At 35.1% G+C, this 19,414-nt stretch overlaps 1 protein-coding gene across 2 annotated transcripts in view; it reads right to left on the reverse strand.

Moving 5' to 3' along the window:
• Window positions 1-203: 203 nt before the first annotated feature.
• LOC141394446 (uncharacterized) overlaps window positions 204-19,414 on the reverse strand; it is a 38,093-nt gene continuing 18,882 nt past the window's right edge. The window contains exons 2-6 of one of the 2 annotated variants that reach the window (XM_073968784.1): window positions 6,833-7,464; window positions 5,948-6,746; window positions 1,184-1,649; window positions 831-1,113; window positions 204-590 (exon numbers count right to left, since the gene is read on the reverse strand). In XM_073968784.1, coding sequence (XP_073824885.1) covers window positions 491-590; window positions 831-1,113; window positions 1,184-1,649; window positions 5,948-6,746; window positions 6,833-7,464 — 2,280 coding nt within the window. In that variant the 3' untranslated portion in view covers window positions 204-490. Of the gene's footprint in view, window positions 591-830; window positions 1,114-1,183; window positions 1,665-5,947; window positions 6,747-6,832; window positions 7,465-19,414 lie in introns of both variants that reach the window. The other variant, XM_073968792.1, reaches the window with a different exon arrangement.

The raw sequence follows: 19,414 nt of genomic DNA on the forward strand, positions 1-19,414 counted from the left end.
CTAATAATCTTTCACGTGAATATTTTTAAATATAGTTTTTAATAATTTGTTAAATAATAATATAAATTCTCCATACATGTATAATTTTATTTTTTTAACATTGGCAGCATTGTTTTAATTTTTACAATTTGTTTAAACCAATTTTTGTTTGTTTTAATTTTTTTAATTTCTATATTTTTTAATTAATTTAATTTTTTAATTAATTTATTTTTATAACAAAAATACTAATAAGTGTAGCCTAGTTTTTCTTTTATGATATCAATGCTGCCAAGTCAAATTGTCTTTTGTTTTGGAATACCTTTGGATTAGCTGTCTTTTTGTTTTCGAATTGTCAACATTGAGTCAGGCTGTAACTCAACCCAACCCCGTTGATCATTACAAAATTTTGAAATGTTATTCTAAAAAAACTTTGGTCGGATTTTGTTTTCTGCCCCTCTCTCTCTCTTCAAACTAGTTCTTAAATTTATTATAAATTCTAAATGGTGTTTTACTAATTATTCGTTGATCTTTCCGGTAAGCCGGTGCGTGTTATAACACTGGTGGGTATTTCACTGGTTGGTGTTGTCCTGGGAACATCAATGGCTGGCACTCTGGATGAAGAATAAAAATATATAATTAATAAATTAATTAAATGAAATTTATACATAAGGTCGTTTTGTCTCTGGAAGACCTTTAGTAGGCCTTCTGTCCATAAGAGACCTTTAAGAGTTCTCCTGGCCACAAAATACCTTTGAGAGGTCTTCTGCCAATGGAAGACCTTTAAGAGGTCTTCTGCCTATGCAACATATTTCGAAGGTATTCTAAACTAAAATTGGTTCGCAGATACTTACTTGAAATTCTGGGCACTTGGTGGTAAATGTGGCGATTGACTTTGCGAGGGTGAATTATTGTAGGGCGAATGATTTTGGCTATCGGAGGTTACATGACTGCGGGACATGTTCAAAGTCATATCGGGATTACTTATGGTCACGGTGCGTGTGCCATTTGTGGTCATATCTTGCAGTTCTCCATGATTTGTGGGTTGAGGATTTAAGGGTAGGCCAATTGTGGAAACCTGTGAAGGATACAAGGCACCATTGGTAAGCATAAGAGAGCCGCTACCAGGAGGAAGGCCTAAAGAAGAAAACCAAAGGATTTTATTATACAAAATAATTCATCATAATTCATCCTTTCTACAACTTACTTGGCAATGTGGGTCTCATTGGTCCAACACCATTATTCTTGGGTTTACGTTTGCGCTTCTGGATACCCTCCTTTTTCATCGACAATGGTCGATTCATATTGTGCAGCTTAAAGTAGAGGCCACATGCATTGCACACAGGATTACCTTCATTGTTGCGACGCCACAGCGTGGTCGAGTTGGTTGAACAATTTGCACAGGTCACCCCGGTACGCCGATTATTGGCATTATTTGCTGCAGCCGCTTTTGGCTTAGCTTGACGGGGACCCATACGTACTGGCCTATAGGCGGGTGCACAACATGTTGGACAAAACAACTTGTTACCCTCTCGTGCTATTGGTGAACCACATTGCTCACATTTGGCTTCTGTCAGAGGAGGTTGTGGCAACGTAGGATCATAGCTACTTATTGTTGTGGCCGTGGACCATGATGTTGTGGGCAAATTACTTGTGGGATATTCCTCAACCACCTGTTGATGATAATTCTATGTATTAGAATCATTTTTTGTTTTGTGCATGGGGAGTTATTTGTGGTTGTTGGTGGAGATTGAGTGCAAGATGTAATTTAGCGTGAGAATTTGTTTTTGATTTTTTGTTTTGGTGGGGAAGAGAAATAAAGGAGGGTTTTATATGATGAGAATTTTGAATATATTTTGTAAATGTTATTTTATCAGACCAATTGTAATGATGATTATGGAGAAATGCAGGATTATAATAAAATATTTTTAAAAATCTTGGATTTTTAAAAAGCTATTATTAAAAAATCCACGCTTAGTGAAAAAAATTAAAAATCCACGACTAGTGAAAAAATTTAAAAATCCAGATATTATTGAATAAAATATTTTTAAAAGCCCACGAATTAATATTTTAAAAAAATCCGCGATTATTGAAAAATATCTTTTCAAAAAATATATTTAAAAAATCCGCGATTATTAAAAAAATTAAACTCCACAATATTGCAAAAATATATATTTTTTTTAAATTCACCATTATTGAAAAAAATATTTATTTTCTTTGTATTTCTTTAAAAAATCTACAATTATTTAAAAAAAAAAATTATTGAAAAAATTTCAATTTGTTTATGAATTTTTCTTAAATATTTTTTTTTTTAAATCCACAGTTATTGAACAAATAATTTTATTTTTTTAATTCGCGATTATTGAAAAAATATTCTTAATATTTATTTTTTTAAATCCGCGATTATTGAAAAAATCTTTTTAATATATATTTTTTTAAATCCACGATTATAGAAAAAATATTTTTAATATACCTATAATTAAAACCACGATTATTGAAAAAATATTTTTAATATTTTTTTAAAAATCCCGATTATTGCAAAAACAGTTTTAAAAAATACGCGGATATTGGAAAATACAATCAATGGTTATTAAAAAAATATTTTTTAAAAAAATCATGATTATTGAAAAATATTTTTAAAAATCCACTATTATTACAAAACTATATATTTTTTTAAATTCACAATTATTAAAAAATATTTTTTTTTTAAATCCACTATTATTACAAAACTATATATTTTTTAAATTCACGATTATTAAAAAATATTTTTTTTTAATCCACGATTATTAAAAAATATTTTTTTTTAAAATTTAAAAAAAATATTTTTTTAAAAAATCCAGTATTATTGAAGAAAATATTTTTTTTTTAAATCCACGATTAATGGAAAAACTATTTTTAAAAATTCCACGATTATTGAAAAAAATATTTTTAAAAAATCCACAATTATTAAAAAGTATTTTTGAAAAATCTACGATTATTGAAAATTATTTAAAATCCACGATTATTGTAAAAATATTTTTAAAAAATTCACAATTATTAAAAAGTATTTTTAAAAAATCTACGATTATTGAAAATTATTAAAAATCCACGATTATTGAAAATTATTGAAAATCCACGATTATTGAAATAACATTTTTAAAAAATCCACGATTAATCAAAAAAATATTGTTAAAAAATCCACGATTAATCAAAAAAATATTTTTAAAAAATCCACGATTAATCAAACAAATATTTTTAAAAAATCCACGATTAATCAAAAAAATATTTTTAAAAAATCCACGATTAATCAAACAAATATTTTTAAAAAATCCACGATTATTCAAAAAAATATTTTTAAAAAACTTCACGATTATTCAAAAAAAAATTTTTACAAAATCCAAGATTATTAAAAAATATTTTTCAACGTCCACGATTTTTGAAAAATATTAAAAAAAAATCCAAGATTATTTAAAAAATATTTTTACAAAATCCACATTTATTGAAAAAAAAAAATTAAAAAATCCACGATTATTGAAAAAATATTTTTAAAAAGTCCACGATTATTGAAAATATATTTTTAAAAAGTCCACGATTATTGAAAAATTATTTTTAAAAAATCCACGATTATTGAAAATATATTTTCAAAAAGTCCACGATTATAGAAAAATCCATGATTATTGAAAAATCCACGATTTTTGAAAATTATTGAAAAATCCACGATTATTGAAAATTATTGAAAAATCCACGATTATTGAAAATTATTGAAAAATCCACGATTATTGAAAATTATTGAAAAATCCACTATTATTGAAAATTATTGAAAAATCCACGATTATTGAAAATTATTGAAAAATCCACGATTATTGAAAATTATTGAAAAATCCACGATTATTGAAAATTATTGAAAAATCCACGATTATTGAAAATTATTGAAAAATCCACTATTATTGAAAAATATTGAAAAATCCACGATTATTGAAAATTATTGAAAAATCCACGATTATAGAAAATATATTGAAAAAACATTTTTTAAAAATCCACAATTATTGATTTTTTTTTAATTCCACGATTATTTAAAAAAATATTTTTACAAAATCCACGTTTATTGAAAAAATATTTTTAAAAAATCCATGAATATTAAAAAAATATTTTTAAAACGACTACGATTATTGAAAAAACTATTTTTAAAAAATCCACGATTATTGAAAAAACTATTTTTAAAAAATTCACGATTATTGAAAAAACTATTTTTAAAAAATCAACGATTATTGAAAAAAATATTTTTTTAAAAAATCCACGATTATTGAAAAAAAAATATTTTTCTAAAAAAATCCACGATTATTGAAAAAAATATTTTTTAAAAAATTAACGATTATTGAAAAAAATATTTTATAAACTCCACGATTTTGAAAAATATTGAAAAAATATTTAAAAAAATATTTTTTTTAAAATTCATGATTATTGATAAAAAAAATATTTTTTTTAAAATTCATGATTATTGATAAAAAAAATATTTTAAAAAATCCACGGTTATTGAAAAAATATTTTAAAAAATCCACGATTATTGAAAAAATGTTTTAAAAAATCCACGATTATTGAAAAAATATTTTAAAAACTCCACGATTTTGAAAAATATTGAAAAAATATTTAAAAAAATATTTTTTTTTTTTAAATTTATGATTATTGATAAAAAAAATATTTTAAAAAATCCACGATTATTGAAAAAATATTTTAAAAAATCCACGATTATTGAAAAAATATTTTAAAAAATCCACGATTATTAAAAAAATATTTTTCTAAAAAATCCACAATTGTTGAAAAAAATATTTTTTTAAAAATCCACGATTATTGAAAAAAACTATTCTTAAAAAATCCACAATTGTTGAAAAAAATATTTTTTTAAAAAATCAACGATTATTGAAAAAAATGCACAATTATTGAGAAAAATATTTGAAAAATATTGAAAAACATTTTGTTAATATCCACGATTATTGAAAAAATATCGACGATACTTAAAAAACATTGATTTTTTTAACAAATCCACGATTATTGATAAATATTGACAAAACTTATACATTTTGTTTTAATTCCGGTTTATTGAAAATATTGAACAAATTCACGATTATTGAAAAATATGATTTTTTTTAAATCGACGAAAAGTGAAAAATATTTTTGTAAATCCAGGATTATTGAAAAAATATATTTTATTTACTTTACAAAATGTTTCAATAAATAAATAAAAAATCAACAATAAAAATTTGAAAAAATATTTTTTTTTTAAATCACGATTTTTTAAAAATATTTTTGTAAATCCAGGATAATTGGAAAATATTAAAAACTATTTTTAAAAAATCGACGATAATTGAAAACATATTGTTTTTTTAAAAAACACTATTTTTAAGAATATTGGAAAAATATTTTTGAAAAAAAAAATATTTTTAAGAAATCCTCGCTAATTAAAAGTGTATTTTAAAACAATCGCTATTTTTTTAAGAAAAATATTTTTTTTCAAAACACACGTCTTTTGGAAATAGTATTTTTAAAAAGTCCACGATTTTTGAAAAAAAAAAATCTTTAAAAAGACCACGATTTTCGAAAAACATTTTTAAAAAATCCACGATATTTGGAAAAAAATTTTTTAAAAAAATCCAATATTCACAATTTGGAAAAAAAAATATTTTTTTTGGAAAAAAATATTTTTGAAAAATCCACGATTTTTGGAAAAAATTTTAAATATTTACAATATTTGGAAAAAAATATTTTTAAAGAAATATTTAAAAAATTCACGACTATTGAAAAAATATATTTTCAATACGAACTTTAGAAATGTGAAAAACAAAAAATGTCCAAAAAATGTCTTCCCATGACCCATAATACCAAATTTTCAAATTGCTGTGTCGTGACCGGGCTTGACTTATTTATGTTAGTGATTCCGTTACCCATAAATCGTCACAGAAAAAAAACTTTAAAAGAAAAATCCAAAAATACTTACAAATCCCATATTTGGATATTCAGCACCCTGCGACTGCCACGACAATGTCGGTTCCGGTACCGATGAGTTGACGCTGTCATATAAACCCATCGGCTGATATTGACGTATCAAACTAAAACTTGGATCATTATTCGATATCAAGTGCTTGGGTGCCGTTGTTACGCTGTAGATGGCATTATTCTGTGACAACTGGTAGGATGATGAAGGTGGGGCAAAATTCAAATATTGAGCATTACCCAAATCTGTAAAGGTTTTGCTCTCGTTACCATGACCACCACCGCCGCCGGCAGCATCACTGACATTGGGGTCGTAGTATAGTGGCGGTGGTCCACTGCCATTATCCGCCAAGGCATAACGACTGTCGTCTTCGAAACGTAATGCTGAACCCATATGGGCTGGATGAGGTAGGCTATGGGAGGAACTGCTCGATAAATTGTGAGGATTTTGGTGATGTAATGCCGAGGAAGGCACCACCAGGGTGCCTTCAGGATAATTGCCATTTGGTGTGGGACATTGTTGATGATGCAAATGTTGCTGCTGTTGTTGTTGCTGTCCAACTGGATCACCACCAACTTGTTCCTTGTCAATGGTTTCTAATTTAATGCCTGTCGGGGAGCCGGTTGCACAGATAATTGGTTGGCCATTTTCATTGGTGGTGTAGGTGTAGATTGTGGCATTGCTGGGATGTTGATGATGATCATCGTTGCGTGGAGCCATTTGAACGTAGTCACTGGGCGAATGTAAACGTTGATATTCTTGTACAGTTTCCGGTTGTTCGGGGTCACGGTGTTCACTGACTCTGAAAAATTGGGGAGAGAGAAGAGGAGAAGAAGGGGAATTATATTGAGTCTGCTTAAAAATGTTGTTTTTTTCTTTGTAACTTACAGTTCACCACTTGTGGTGAGAATTCTCCTGGACTGAACCGGCCTTTGTATGGTTACAAAAGTTTCCTGGCCAGAATGTCCTCCTCCTGGCTGCTGTTGTTGTTGGTTTTGTGAGGTCTGGATAACAGCATTGATCGGTTGTGTTTGTTGGGTGTGTATAATAGTTGTGGTATTCTGTTGCTGTTGTTGTTGCTGCTGCTGGTGCTGCTGCTGTTGTTGTTGTTGTATCGACTGCTGTGTTGGCTGTGCTGTTTGATTGGGATTTTGCTGTTGCTGCTGTGGTGAGGGCTGATGTTGTTGCTGCTGATGTTGATTGGGATTGGTGGTTAATTGTTGAGGCTGCACTTGTTGTTGTTGCTGCTGCTGTTGTTGAGACTGTTGCTGCTGCTGCTGTTGAGCCTCCACTTGATTTTGTTTTTCGAGTGTTTGTGTTGTTGCTGTTGTTGTGTTATTATTGCCGTGATTCAAAAGTTCCTGACCATTTGTTTCCGTCTTAATTTTGGTCAATAATTGTTGATGTTGTTTTTCCAAGGCTTGTAAATGATGTTGCTGCTGTTGATGTTGCTGTTGTTGTTGCTGTTGTTGTTGTTGATGGTGTTGCTGCAAATGTTGTTGTTGCGCTTGAGGTTCCATCTGCAATGAGTTATAAATGGAGAATGATTTTAGTTAAACGTTTTTAGTTCAATGAGGTGTATGGTGTTTTCTTGAGTTGTGAGCTTCGGCATGACTAAAGCAAAAAACTGTATGAGTGTAAAATATTTTGCTAGTTCCGGTCTGAAAAGAGGAACATTTGTTTTTGGTTTCTTAAATTTACGTTTTGTTTTCCCCTGGCAAAGTGTTAAACATTTCACCTTTCAACACCTACCATTTTTATGAGGTTTACTAAACATTTCCGTTAAGGTACCTCTTCTTCTTCAGGTAAATAACACATGCCAATATTGTATGTTTGGTTGTTACGAAGTAAAAGTGTTAAAACACATTAAATCATTATGGAGAAGGTTATATTTGGTAATACCGAACCAAGGCATACCCTACCACGGCAAAATCTAAAGCTCCCAACTTTCGAAGCAAGTTTTTCGGAGGCGTATTAAGATTGTTTCAATGAACGAATAGTAATGTTGTCAAAAATACGGTAACCTAGGACGATCAAATGCGGCTCTGACAGCCCTTCATTATTTTAGAAGAAATTGCCTTCTACACAGGAATTTCATGCCTCCTACATAAGTGTCTCCATCTTAAGCTAGAAAATGCTTAGGTGTACCAGTCCCTGATTTTTGTAGAACATTAATTTCCTATGGCCAACATAATTACATTTTGTAGAGTATAGCCCAATTCCCCCCCACAAGCCGCAATACATCAAAGAATTCAATTGTACCCCCAACAAAACAACAACAACAACAGCATTGATGTTACCAACAATGCTCATAACAATGTCAACAGAAAATCAGTCAAATAACACACAAGCATTAAACAAATTTGGTACAACATCAAAATGTAAGCAACAGCGGAGGTATTGTATTTTGAAAAAAAACTGGGTCTCAACACGCGTCATCTGTCAACAACAAAAAATACACAGAACAATGTTAAAACAAAACTATTCTAGAGTAACAGCAAGGAAATTGTCAGCAAACATTGGTTTTCAAAGAACAAAACGTCATAATTTTGTACCAGTTTTCTCCACCCCCGCATTTGGTACGTTCGTAGGCAAATAAATAAACAAAGCCAAGACTTTATTGAGACTTCATTGCACCCACTATGAACGGAGCGCGCAACATGATTTTCATTTTTTCAAAATTTCGTTCTATTCTAATTTTCTTTTGATTTATATGCGCTTTTGTTGTAATATTTTCTTTTGGTTATTTGTGGTTCGCGCGGAACATGATCTACAAACATTGTCATGTTTGTCGACATGGTTTTGTTATTTCAGGTTTGTTCCACTTAGCACGTAGAACGGTGTTCCATTCTCGCATGCAGAATCATTTATACCCATGAAACGATAAACACATTATAAGGAGGAGGAACACCTTTTGAAGGACTTCTATAGGTTGATTATCCTCTAAAAGACTTATACGGGCTGAAGGCAATCCAAAGACCTTCCACAATCACCCACTAAAGGTATTTTTTATAGCCAGAATACGTGTTTTATAGCCAGAATACCTACTAACGTTCTTCGGACATCAGACTTTCAAAGGTGAAAGAATACCTACAAAAGGTCTTCTATAGAAAAAAAAACCTTCTGAAGGCCCTCTGTAGACAGTTCTTCTATAAGCAGAAGTCATCCGTACGGTCTTCTTGAGCCTAAAGACCTTCCGAAGGGTTTATAGGGAGGAGAAGACGACCCTCTAAAGGTCATCTATTGGCAGAAGACCTGCTAAAGGTTTTGTAGAAAAAACAGTCTACTATGAAAAAACGAAAGAAAAGAAAAACAAATCCCTCAAAAGTTGACGACCCCCGCAAACGTTTTAACGACCATGATTTGCGAATCTGCACCTGGAATGTTCGCACTCTTTCTAGAGAAGGTGCAGTTTACTTGAAAATAAAATTATACTAGGCGATTTTAATGCCAAAATTGGAAAGGAAAATATCTTTGGCCCAACAGTCGGGAAATTCAGTCTCCACAGCGAAACATCTGACAATGGTATGAGGCTGATAGACTTTGCAGCTGCAAGAAACATGGTAGTTAGCAGTACCAGATTTAAGTATCTCGATATTCATAAGGGCACCTGGCTGTCGCCAGATCAAAGAACAAGAAATCAAATTGATCACGTTGTGATAGATGGAAGACATGCATCAAGCGTGTTGGATGTACGATCGTTCCGAGGTGCAAACATAGACTCGGACCACTACCTTGTTGCAGCAAAGGGACGTACCAGATTAAACGTAGCAAACAAAGTGCGAACAGACACAACACGGAAGTTGGACATCGGTAAGCTGCAATCACAACAGATAGCCACAGCATATTCCACTCAACTGGCCCAACTGCTTAATCAAAGCACTCCTCGTCCCGATAACATATCAGGACAATGGCAAAACATTGCCCACTCCATGCAAACAGCCGTAAAATCAGTACTTGGATACCAGAAACCTCCACCAAGGAATCCATGGTATGACTAGGAGTGTCGTGCTGCTACCGAAGAGAAAAATGCGGCATATAGGGCTACTTTTCAATCAGTAGCAACGCGTAGCGCACGAGAGAGGTATGGGGAGAAAAGAAGAGAGGAAAAACGTCTTTTCCGCAGGAAAAAGACAGAGATGGAAAAGCGGGAGTATGAACAAATCGAGATGTGCAGGAGGCAGAATGAAGTCCGAAAATTCTACCAAAGAGTGAAACATCAAACTGATGGCTTTGGAACTGGCACATCCTCCTGTAGAGACCAGCCAGGTAATCTGGTAACTGATACAGATAGTGTGCTAAGGATATGGAAAGTGCGTTTTTTCCAAACTGTTGGTAGCGAAGTCGACGATGATACCACAGATCCAATCCCAGAAGATGGTATTGAATGTATGCCACCCGGCCAAGATGAAGTAAAGACAGCAATAAACCGACTGAAGAATAATAAGGCAGCAGGAGCTGATGGCCTACCAGCCGAGCTGTTTAAAGCCGGAGACGACAAGCTGATAAGGTGTATGCATCAGCTAGTTAACTCCATCTAGCAGGAAGAACGCGCACCCGACGATTGGAACCAGAGCATCATGTGTCCCGTCCATAAGGGGCATAAGTCTTCTCCCTATCGCCTACAAGATAGTGTCAGGCATATTGTGAGAACGACTAAAGCCCACGGTCAACGAAATAATTGGACCATACAAATGTGGCTTTAGACCTGGCAAGTCCACCATTGACCAGTTATTTACCCTGCGGCAAATCCTGGAGATTATAATCATTGTCGATTATAAAGCAGCCTTCGACAGCCCGCTACGTTCAAAGGTATTCCAAGCAATGCCTGCATTTGGTATCCCCGCAAAGCTCAATAGGAAAGAACCTCTCCGAAGAGTTTTGTACCAAAAGAGGTTTCAGGCAAGGAATCAGCCTTTCGTGTGATTTTTTCAACATCCTGATGGAAAAGGTTTTACGAGAGGCAAACGTCAAAAGAAGTGGCACAATCTACACCAATAGCCACATGTTACTTGCTTAAGCTGATGATATAGACATCATGGGACGATCAGTAAAAGAAGTAACCGATACCTTTATGAAAATCGAAGGAGAATCTGCTAAAGTGGGTCTGGCGGTAAACGGCGAGAAGACCAAGCGGATGATGTCGACGCGCAATGCGTCCACTGAGCTCGGACCAACTATGGAAGTTGGTTCATATAATTTTGAGGTAGTAAAAGACTTTGTATACCTCGGCACCGCCGTAAACCCAACAAACGACATCAGTTGTGAAATAAAAAGAAGAATTGTATTGGCCAACAGATGCTACTTTGGCTCAAGTAAGCACCTTAAAAACAACGCCACAACTCGTCAAACAAAAATAACGCTTTACTAAACACTGATACTACCCGTGCTGATGTATGGTTCCGAAGCCTGGGTACTTGCGCAAGCAGATAAAGCAGTGCTTGACGTGTTTAAAAAAAGTTCTTCGAAAGATCTACGGACCGATCTGCGTTGACGGTGAATATCGACGTCGTATGAACCACGAGTTTTAACTGTTTAACAGTTTTAACTTATAGGCAGAAGACCATCTAAAGTTCTCCTATAGGCAGAATACCTTTCATATATCTTCTAAAGGCTTCTATAGACAAAATACCTTCTATAGGTCGTCCGTCGTCGATAGGCAGAATACCTCTTATAGATAGAAAATCTCCAAAAGACCTTCTATATGAAGAAGGGTTCCTAAGGACTTTTGTAGTGAAAAAACAAAATCTTCTAAAGACATTCTATTGACAGTAGATTTTCTAAAGGCCTTTAATGGGCAAGAGACCATCTAAATTCTGCAGGCAGGGGATCTTCTAATGTTGTTCCGTAGGCAGAAGACTTTTTAGCGCTATAAACCGAAGACTTTTTTAAGATTTTCTATAAGCAAAATACCTTCTTAAGCTCTTCTATAGGCAGAAGACCTACCACAGGTCTTCCACAAGCAGAATACCCTCTAAACGTATTCTATAAGCAGAACAGGATGTAAATGTCTTCTATAGGCAGAAGATCTTCCGAATTTCGTATAAATCACCGGAATTTGGTCCGGTTTTCGGATAAAACTTTCGAAAATATCCAGATTTTTTTCGAATATCAGATGAAAAGTCCGATAATTTTCAGAATATCAGATAAAACAGCCAATAATGTTCCGAACTTCGGGTCAAACATCCGATAAAATTCAGAATTTTAAATATTCTGGCTTCTATAGACAATATACCTTCCTTTGTAGTGAAGAAATATAAAATCTTCTAATATCTTCCATAAGCAAGATACCTTCTTAATTCTGCAGGCAGAGGATCTTCTAAAGTTATTCTATAGACAGAAGATCTTTTAGAGCTATAAATCGAAGACTTTTTTAAGGTCTTCTATAAGCAAAATACCTTCTTAGGGTCTTCTATAGGCAGAAAACCTAAAACAGGCCTTCCACAAGCAGAATACCTTCTAATGGTTTCATACGGGCAAAATGTGCCTCATTGAAATAATGGTTTTAGACCCCAAGTATGTTTGGACGAAATGTGTTTCAGACAATTTGGAGTTGATTTAGCAATGTCCGTCCGTCTGTCTGTCTAGCTGGAGCGCACGATAACTCTCGAACGGATGAGCCGATTTGGTCCAAAATTTGGCTTTTGTAATATTATGTTCAAACTTAGTTTAAGTTCGAAGATGATTTATATCGGTCCATTCCTTCCGGTAACTCCCCCACAATCGTTCGGAAATGTGCGCACGACAACTCTTGAAGGAATTAACCGATTTGGTCCATACTTTGCACATCGTGAAATTTCTACCAGACTTAGATGAAGTTCCAATATGAACTCAATCGGTCCACTCCTTCGGGTACCTCCCACACAAAATTCCGGAAAAGTTCAGTTTAGGACCTGCTCTCGAACCGCTTTGATTTTTGTTGTAGCAACTTGTATTCACTGCCCCCATACGAAGGTATAAGTTTCATCAGGGGCAAGTCCATACTTCCTGAAAAAATAGCCTAAAAGGTAAAAAAAACCGCAAGGACACCGTGTGTAGTGGTTGGAGCGCAAGCTAACTCTCGAACGGATCTAATGATTCGGTGCAAAATTTGGTCTTCGTAATATTCTGTGCAAACTTAGTTTAAGTTCGAAGATAAGCCATATCGGTCCACTCCTCCAGGTACTTCCGCCACAAAAGTTCAAAAATGTTCGGAAAAATTGTGCGCATGATAACTCTTGATGGGAGTGACCGATTTGGTCCATACCTTGAACATCGTAAAATTTCTACCAGACTTAGATGAGGTTCCAATTTGAGGTTTCTCTATCGATCCACTCTTTCTGGTACCTCCCACACAAAATTTCGGAAAAGTTCAGTTTAGGACCTGTTCTCGAATCGCTTTGATTTTTGTTGCAACCACTTGTATTCACTGCCCTCCATACGACGGTATAAGTTTTATCAAGGGCAAGTCCATTCATCCTGAGTAAATAGCCTGAAAGTTGCAAAAAAGACCCTGTGACACCGTGTGTAGTGGTTTGAGCGCAAGATAACTCTCGAACGGATCTGCCGATTTTGTCCAAATTATGGGATTCGTAATATTTTGTCTAAACTTAGTTTAAGTTCGAAGATAAGCTGTATAGTTCCACTCCTTTAGGTACCTCCCCCACAAAAGTTCAGAAATGTTCGGAAAAATTGTGCGCATGATAACTGTTGGAGGGAGTGACCGATTTGGTCCATACTTTACACATCCAAATATATATACCAGATATAGATGAGGTTCGAATATTTGTCCACTGCTTCGGGTAACTCCCACATATAATTTCGGATAAGTTTACTTTAAGACCTGCTCTCGGATCACTTTGATTTTTGTTGAAGCTAATTGCATTCGCTTCTTCAAATACGACGGTAAAAGTTTTTTTCAGGGGCAAGTCCATACATACGTGAGAAAACAGCCCGAAAGGTGTTGAAACCCCCTATGTCACCATATGTAGTGGCTGGAGAGCACAAAACTCTCGAACTGATCAACGGATTTGGTCCAAAATTTGGCCTTCGTCATATTTGGTCCAAACTTAATTTTAGTTCGAAGATGGCCAATACCGGTTCCCAATATTTAAAAATGTTACTAAAATGGTTTGCACAATATCTCTTGAACAGGACAACCAATTTACCTTCTGGCCCATATCGGTCCTCTCTTTAGGTACCTCCCCCACAAAAGTTCAACATTTGTGTCTAAGTGTTCGAAGGTCCTTTGGAAATGTATGCCGAGGCTGCTCGTTGTGGTCCTGTTTACAGCAATATTATGTTTTCCGTGGACAAGTCTATGCTTTCTGGCATACTGGTCAAAACTGAAATGACTAGTGGGAGCGATATCTATCGAAAAAATATGACTTCCATAATGGAATATGTCGGTCCATTTCTTTAAGTACCTCCTCCGCAAGACTTTTGAACTTTAATCCTAATCCACATAATTTTGAAAACCCCTTAATACTCATTTACTCAAAGAGTATCACACTCAAAAAATCAAGTTTCAAGAAAAATGCGGTGCGGTTTAAGTTGCCGATTGAAATTTGAGTTCCCACCTTAAAAAGATTATCACACAAAAAATAAAATAACTACTTGGGCCATCTTTTGTAATGAGCTAGCCAGATATCAGTGTTAAATTTCTGTGCAAGATGAAGCATGATTTGAAGTATTTTAATAACTCAATAACCCACAAAATTTTTTTTGTTGATTTATATCAAACTCCTAGAAAAAAAGCTGTAACTCGGTGAGTTTTGGAGATATCGATATGAAAATATCTTGTGTTAAGATAAAGTAGAAGCCGTAGAAAATGTAGAAAACGCTTTTTTGAGTTATGTCACTGTTTAAGTAAATCAGCGATATATATGTGTGTTGCGTAGACTAAAAAACGTCCAAAAGAATCCCCTTTTAAACAGCGTTTCTTTCTACCAAGTTCAAAGTGACTGACACTACTTGACGGCTATTAAACAGTGACCTCAAACTGGTGTAAATACAATATTTCGAAAACAAATGATTCATTTCCTGTAAAAAATGAATCGATTGCTATTTTGTATTTGCCATTTAACTAAATGGATGATTAATTGTTCAGTAAACAAAATAGAACAACAAGAATGTTGACATACTCAACAAAAAAATTTTAAATTATGAGGCATGACATGAAATGTTGAAAATCGTTTTGTTGCAAAATAAAAAAATATTGGAAATTCCCTTAAAAACAACACAAGTTTTGCAAATGAAAACAAAAACCATAAATTTCATTATCAATTTGCAAGGCAACAAACAGCAGCAAGTGACAGACGGAGAACGATAACGACGAATTGCAACCGATAATGTAAATTGTTGATCGATAACAAACAACAGAGAGATTAGAGAGACAACGATACCGTAACCAAAAAAAAAAAAAAAAAAGAAACAGTACGCGGTTAGTTTAAATGGTAGTTATGTTAACACTTTTGTGACAATTGTTTAGTTTTTGTTATTTGGGAGCGAGAAGTTTGGGGGAAATGCAAATGAAATCAGCAGCTGCTGGCCACAATGACTTTTGTAAATTTGTATTCGAGTAAATAATTGTTTATCAACATTATCTGTCTTTATCTTCCACAGTGCTCCTCTAGGGTTATCGATCTGTAAATAAAAAAACAACAAAATATTTCCACTGACAATGGTGGGTTTGCGTGATTTCTGACTGTCGGGGCTGGTATCTTTAAGAAGCCATCTGCACCGCCCGCCTGCGTCTGCGCCCCAACGCGTTTTGTTGGTATGTGGCGTAACAAACGAAACGTGCCAGAATTCGTTGATATTGTATCATTTTTTTACTGATTTGATATTTTCAACTTATCTCACGTGAGTTAAGGTTTTATCTACAAATGACTCCGACAATCTCTGCATGGAACAGTCAGCCAGTCAGGTTCCAAGTTGAATATTTGTTTATGAAAATAACACAGTTTTGCAGAGAAAAAAATGGTTAGTGTAAGCTTGATAGGGAGGTGGGATACCTCACGGTATCTTATCCACAAAAACTTTCATTTTCAATATAAGTATTTAAAAATAATCATAATCAGTGACATTGAAATTGTGATAATTTGTAGAAGATGATACGGTTATCAGAAATGTAACATAATCAGCAGGTTTTCGATAAATATCGATAAAGGGGGTTTATATCATTTGATTCAAAATGAGAACAGCTGATCATCATACTAGCTGTCAAGTCATTCTAAATGTAAACAAATTCTGGCAATTAATCTGATTTTGATTAGCTGCTGAAATACCACATTATTACAAAATGATCTCTAGAATCGCCGTCATGATGAAAAGTAACAAAATTGGAGCATCTTACGTGACTAGGAAAGCTGGCCAATCCTAATTCTAGATCAACTGTGTGGAAGCTATTTTTTATTATTATCATTATAGTATTATTGTTATTATTTATGGCTGAGGATCATGATCTGCGAATATGCAACGGGAGAAGGTCCAGTTTATGCATTAACAGATGTACTTGACAAATACAAGGCCGATCTTACTGCCATACAGGCGACGAAGTGTATTATAGGTGACATGACATAAGCAGCATGCGGCAAAAATGGGCACACGTGCCTTTGATGAGAATAACAGCAGAACAACCACCATTCAGTCTTCGTTCAGAAGTCAAAGAAGAAGGTTCTGCTGTCGCTTGTTTCAATGATTTTTAATTTTAGCAATGCATTGACACACACGCTGTTTGTGGAGAGAGCGAGAGACCGCAAACAATGCGTTTGTGTTAGTGCCGATACCTGACATAAAGCATGAGTTTTATTGTGGATTTGTAGTTGGTTGGAGATTAAAAGATCTGGTCTCCAGCTTCACCCCCAGTAAATGGAAGACTACAATACGGATAAAAGCAAAATTCTTCAACATCAGCTTTATTTGCGCTCATGCTCCCACTGAAGATGAGGACGAACCGTTGTCATGTAGATGACATTAAAATTATTCTAGGCTTAAAATCGCAAAATTGGAAAGGAGAATATCATTGGTCCAACAGTCGGAAAATTCAGTCCCAACAGTGAAACACCTGACAATGGTATGAGACTAATAGGCTTTGCAGCGGCAAAAACATGGTAGTTAGCAGTACCAGATTTAAACATCTCGACATTCATGATAGATGGAAGACATTCATCGAGCATGTTGGATGCGCGACGGTTCCGAGGAGCAAACATAGACTCGGACCACCACCCTGTTGTAGCAAAGGTATGTACCCGATTTAACGTAACAAATAAAGTACGAACGGACACAACACTGAAGTTGGACATCGGAAAGCTGCAATCACAACGGATAGCCACAGCATATTCCACTAAACTCGCCCAATTGCTTAATTAAAGCACTCCTCGTCCCAAAAACTTATCAGCTCATTACAAACTCCACGCAAACAGACACCAATTCTATACTTGAATACCAGACCTCCACCACGGAACCCACGATATGACCAGCAGTGTCGTGGTGCTACCGAAGAGAAAAATGCTGCTTATAGAGCTACTCTTCAATCAGTAGCAACGTGTAGTGCACACTAGAGCAATGTCGTGCTTTGATATTGTTAACGTTACGAAGTTTTTCGGTATTTCACACACACGCAAAGAAAGAGCACACAAATGTTTTGATTTGTTTTTGTTATGCAGCATGCGTGCATACAACGTTACTAACACACTGTCAAAAGTTGCAAATATTGAGAATTTTGTGTGCCCTCTTCATGGTCGGTTGTGCACTAGAGGTATCGGGAGAAAAGGAAGAGAGAGAGAGAAATGGAAAAGCGGTAGTGTGAGTAAAACGAGATGTATAGAAGCCAGAATAAAGTCCGGAAATTCTACCAAAGAGTGAAACACCAAACTGATGGCTATGGTACAGGCACATCCTCCTGTAGAGATCAGCATAGTAATTTTGTAACAGATACAGACATTATTCTCAAGATATGGAAGGAACCTTTTTCCAAACTGTTGCTTTCCAATACCAGCGAAGACGACGAAGATACCAGCGATCCAATTCCAGAAGATGGTATTGAATGTATACCACCCGTCCAAGATGAGGTAAAGACAGCAGTAAACCGGCTGAAGAATAATAAGGCAGCAGGAGTTGCTGGCCTACCAGCCGAGCTGTTTAAAACCGGAGGCGACACGCTGATAAGGTGTATGCATCAACTAGTTAGCTCCATCTGGCAGGAAGAACGCGTACTCGACGATTAGAAACTGAGCATCCTGTGTCCCGTTCATAAGAAAGGAGATAAGACTTTATGCTCCAACTATAGGGGTATAAGTCTTCTCCCCATCGCCTACAAGATAGTGCCAGGGATATTGTGCGAACGACTAAAGCCCATGGTCTACGAAATGATTGGACCATACCAATGCGGCTTTAGACCTGGCAAGTCCAACATTGACCAGATATTTAACCTGTGGCAAATCCAGGAGAAGACCCAAGAGATGCAGTTCGACATCTACCACCTTTTTGTCGATTACAAAGCAGCCTTCAACAGCCCGCTACGTTCAAAGGTATTCCAAGCAATGTCTGAATTTGGTATCCCCGCAAAGCTCGGCTTTGTAAAATGACTCTAACTGATACAAGATCTTCAGTTAAAATAGGAAAGAACCTCTCCGAAGAGTTTTGTACCAGAGGTTAGAGGTTTCAGGCAAGGAGACAGCCTTTCGTGTGATCTTTGCAACATCCTGCTGGAAAAGGTTATATGAGAGGCAAACGTCAAAAGAAGTGGCACAATCTACACCTATAGCCACATGCTACATGTTGTCGAAGGAGAATCTGCTAAAGTGGGTCTGGCGGTAAACGGCGAGAAGACCAAGTTGATGGTGTCGACGTGCCATGCGTCCATTGAGATAGGACCAACTGTTGAAGTTGGTTCCTATAATTTTGAGGTAGTAAAAGACTTCGTATACCTCGGCACCGCCGTAAAAACAACAAACGACATCAGTTGTGAAATAAAAAGAAGAATTGTATTGGCCAACAGATGCTACTTTGGCTTAAGTAAGCGTTTCAAAAACAAAGTCACAACTCGTCAAACAAAAATAACGCTTTACAAAACACTGATACTACCCGTGCTGATGTATGGTTCCGAAGCCTGGGTACTTGGGCAAGCAGATAAGGTAGTGCTTGGCGTGTTTGAGAGAAAAATCCTTCAAAAGATCTACGGGCCAATCTGCGTTGACGGTGAATATCGACGTCGTCTGAACCACGAGCCGTATCTGCTCTACAGCGACATCAATATAGTTAAAAGTATCAAGATGCAGCGATTGGGCGATGATGAACCCGCTAAAAAGGCGTATAAATTCGGGCCACATGGCAGGCCAAAGAATAGATGGCGCAAACAAGTGGATGAAGTTGACAAGGCGCGGTATTCCAGAAAGCGAAGCACTAAACATAGAGAATTTGAGATCTTTTCTTAGATCGGTCAATGGAACAAATGTTCTGTAATGTGCCGGCTAAGTAAGTAGTGTA

This window comes from Musca autumnalis, unplaced genomic scaffold (assembly GCF_047663935.1).
Source record: "Musca autumnalis isolate F117 unplaced genomic scaffold, ASM4766393v1 scaffold_1, whole genome shotgun sequence".
Taxonomy (NCBI): Eukaryota; Metazoa; Arthropoda; class Insecta; order Diptera; family Muscidae; genus Musca; species Musca autumnalis.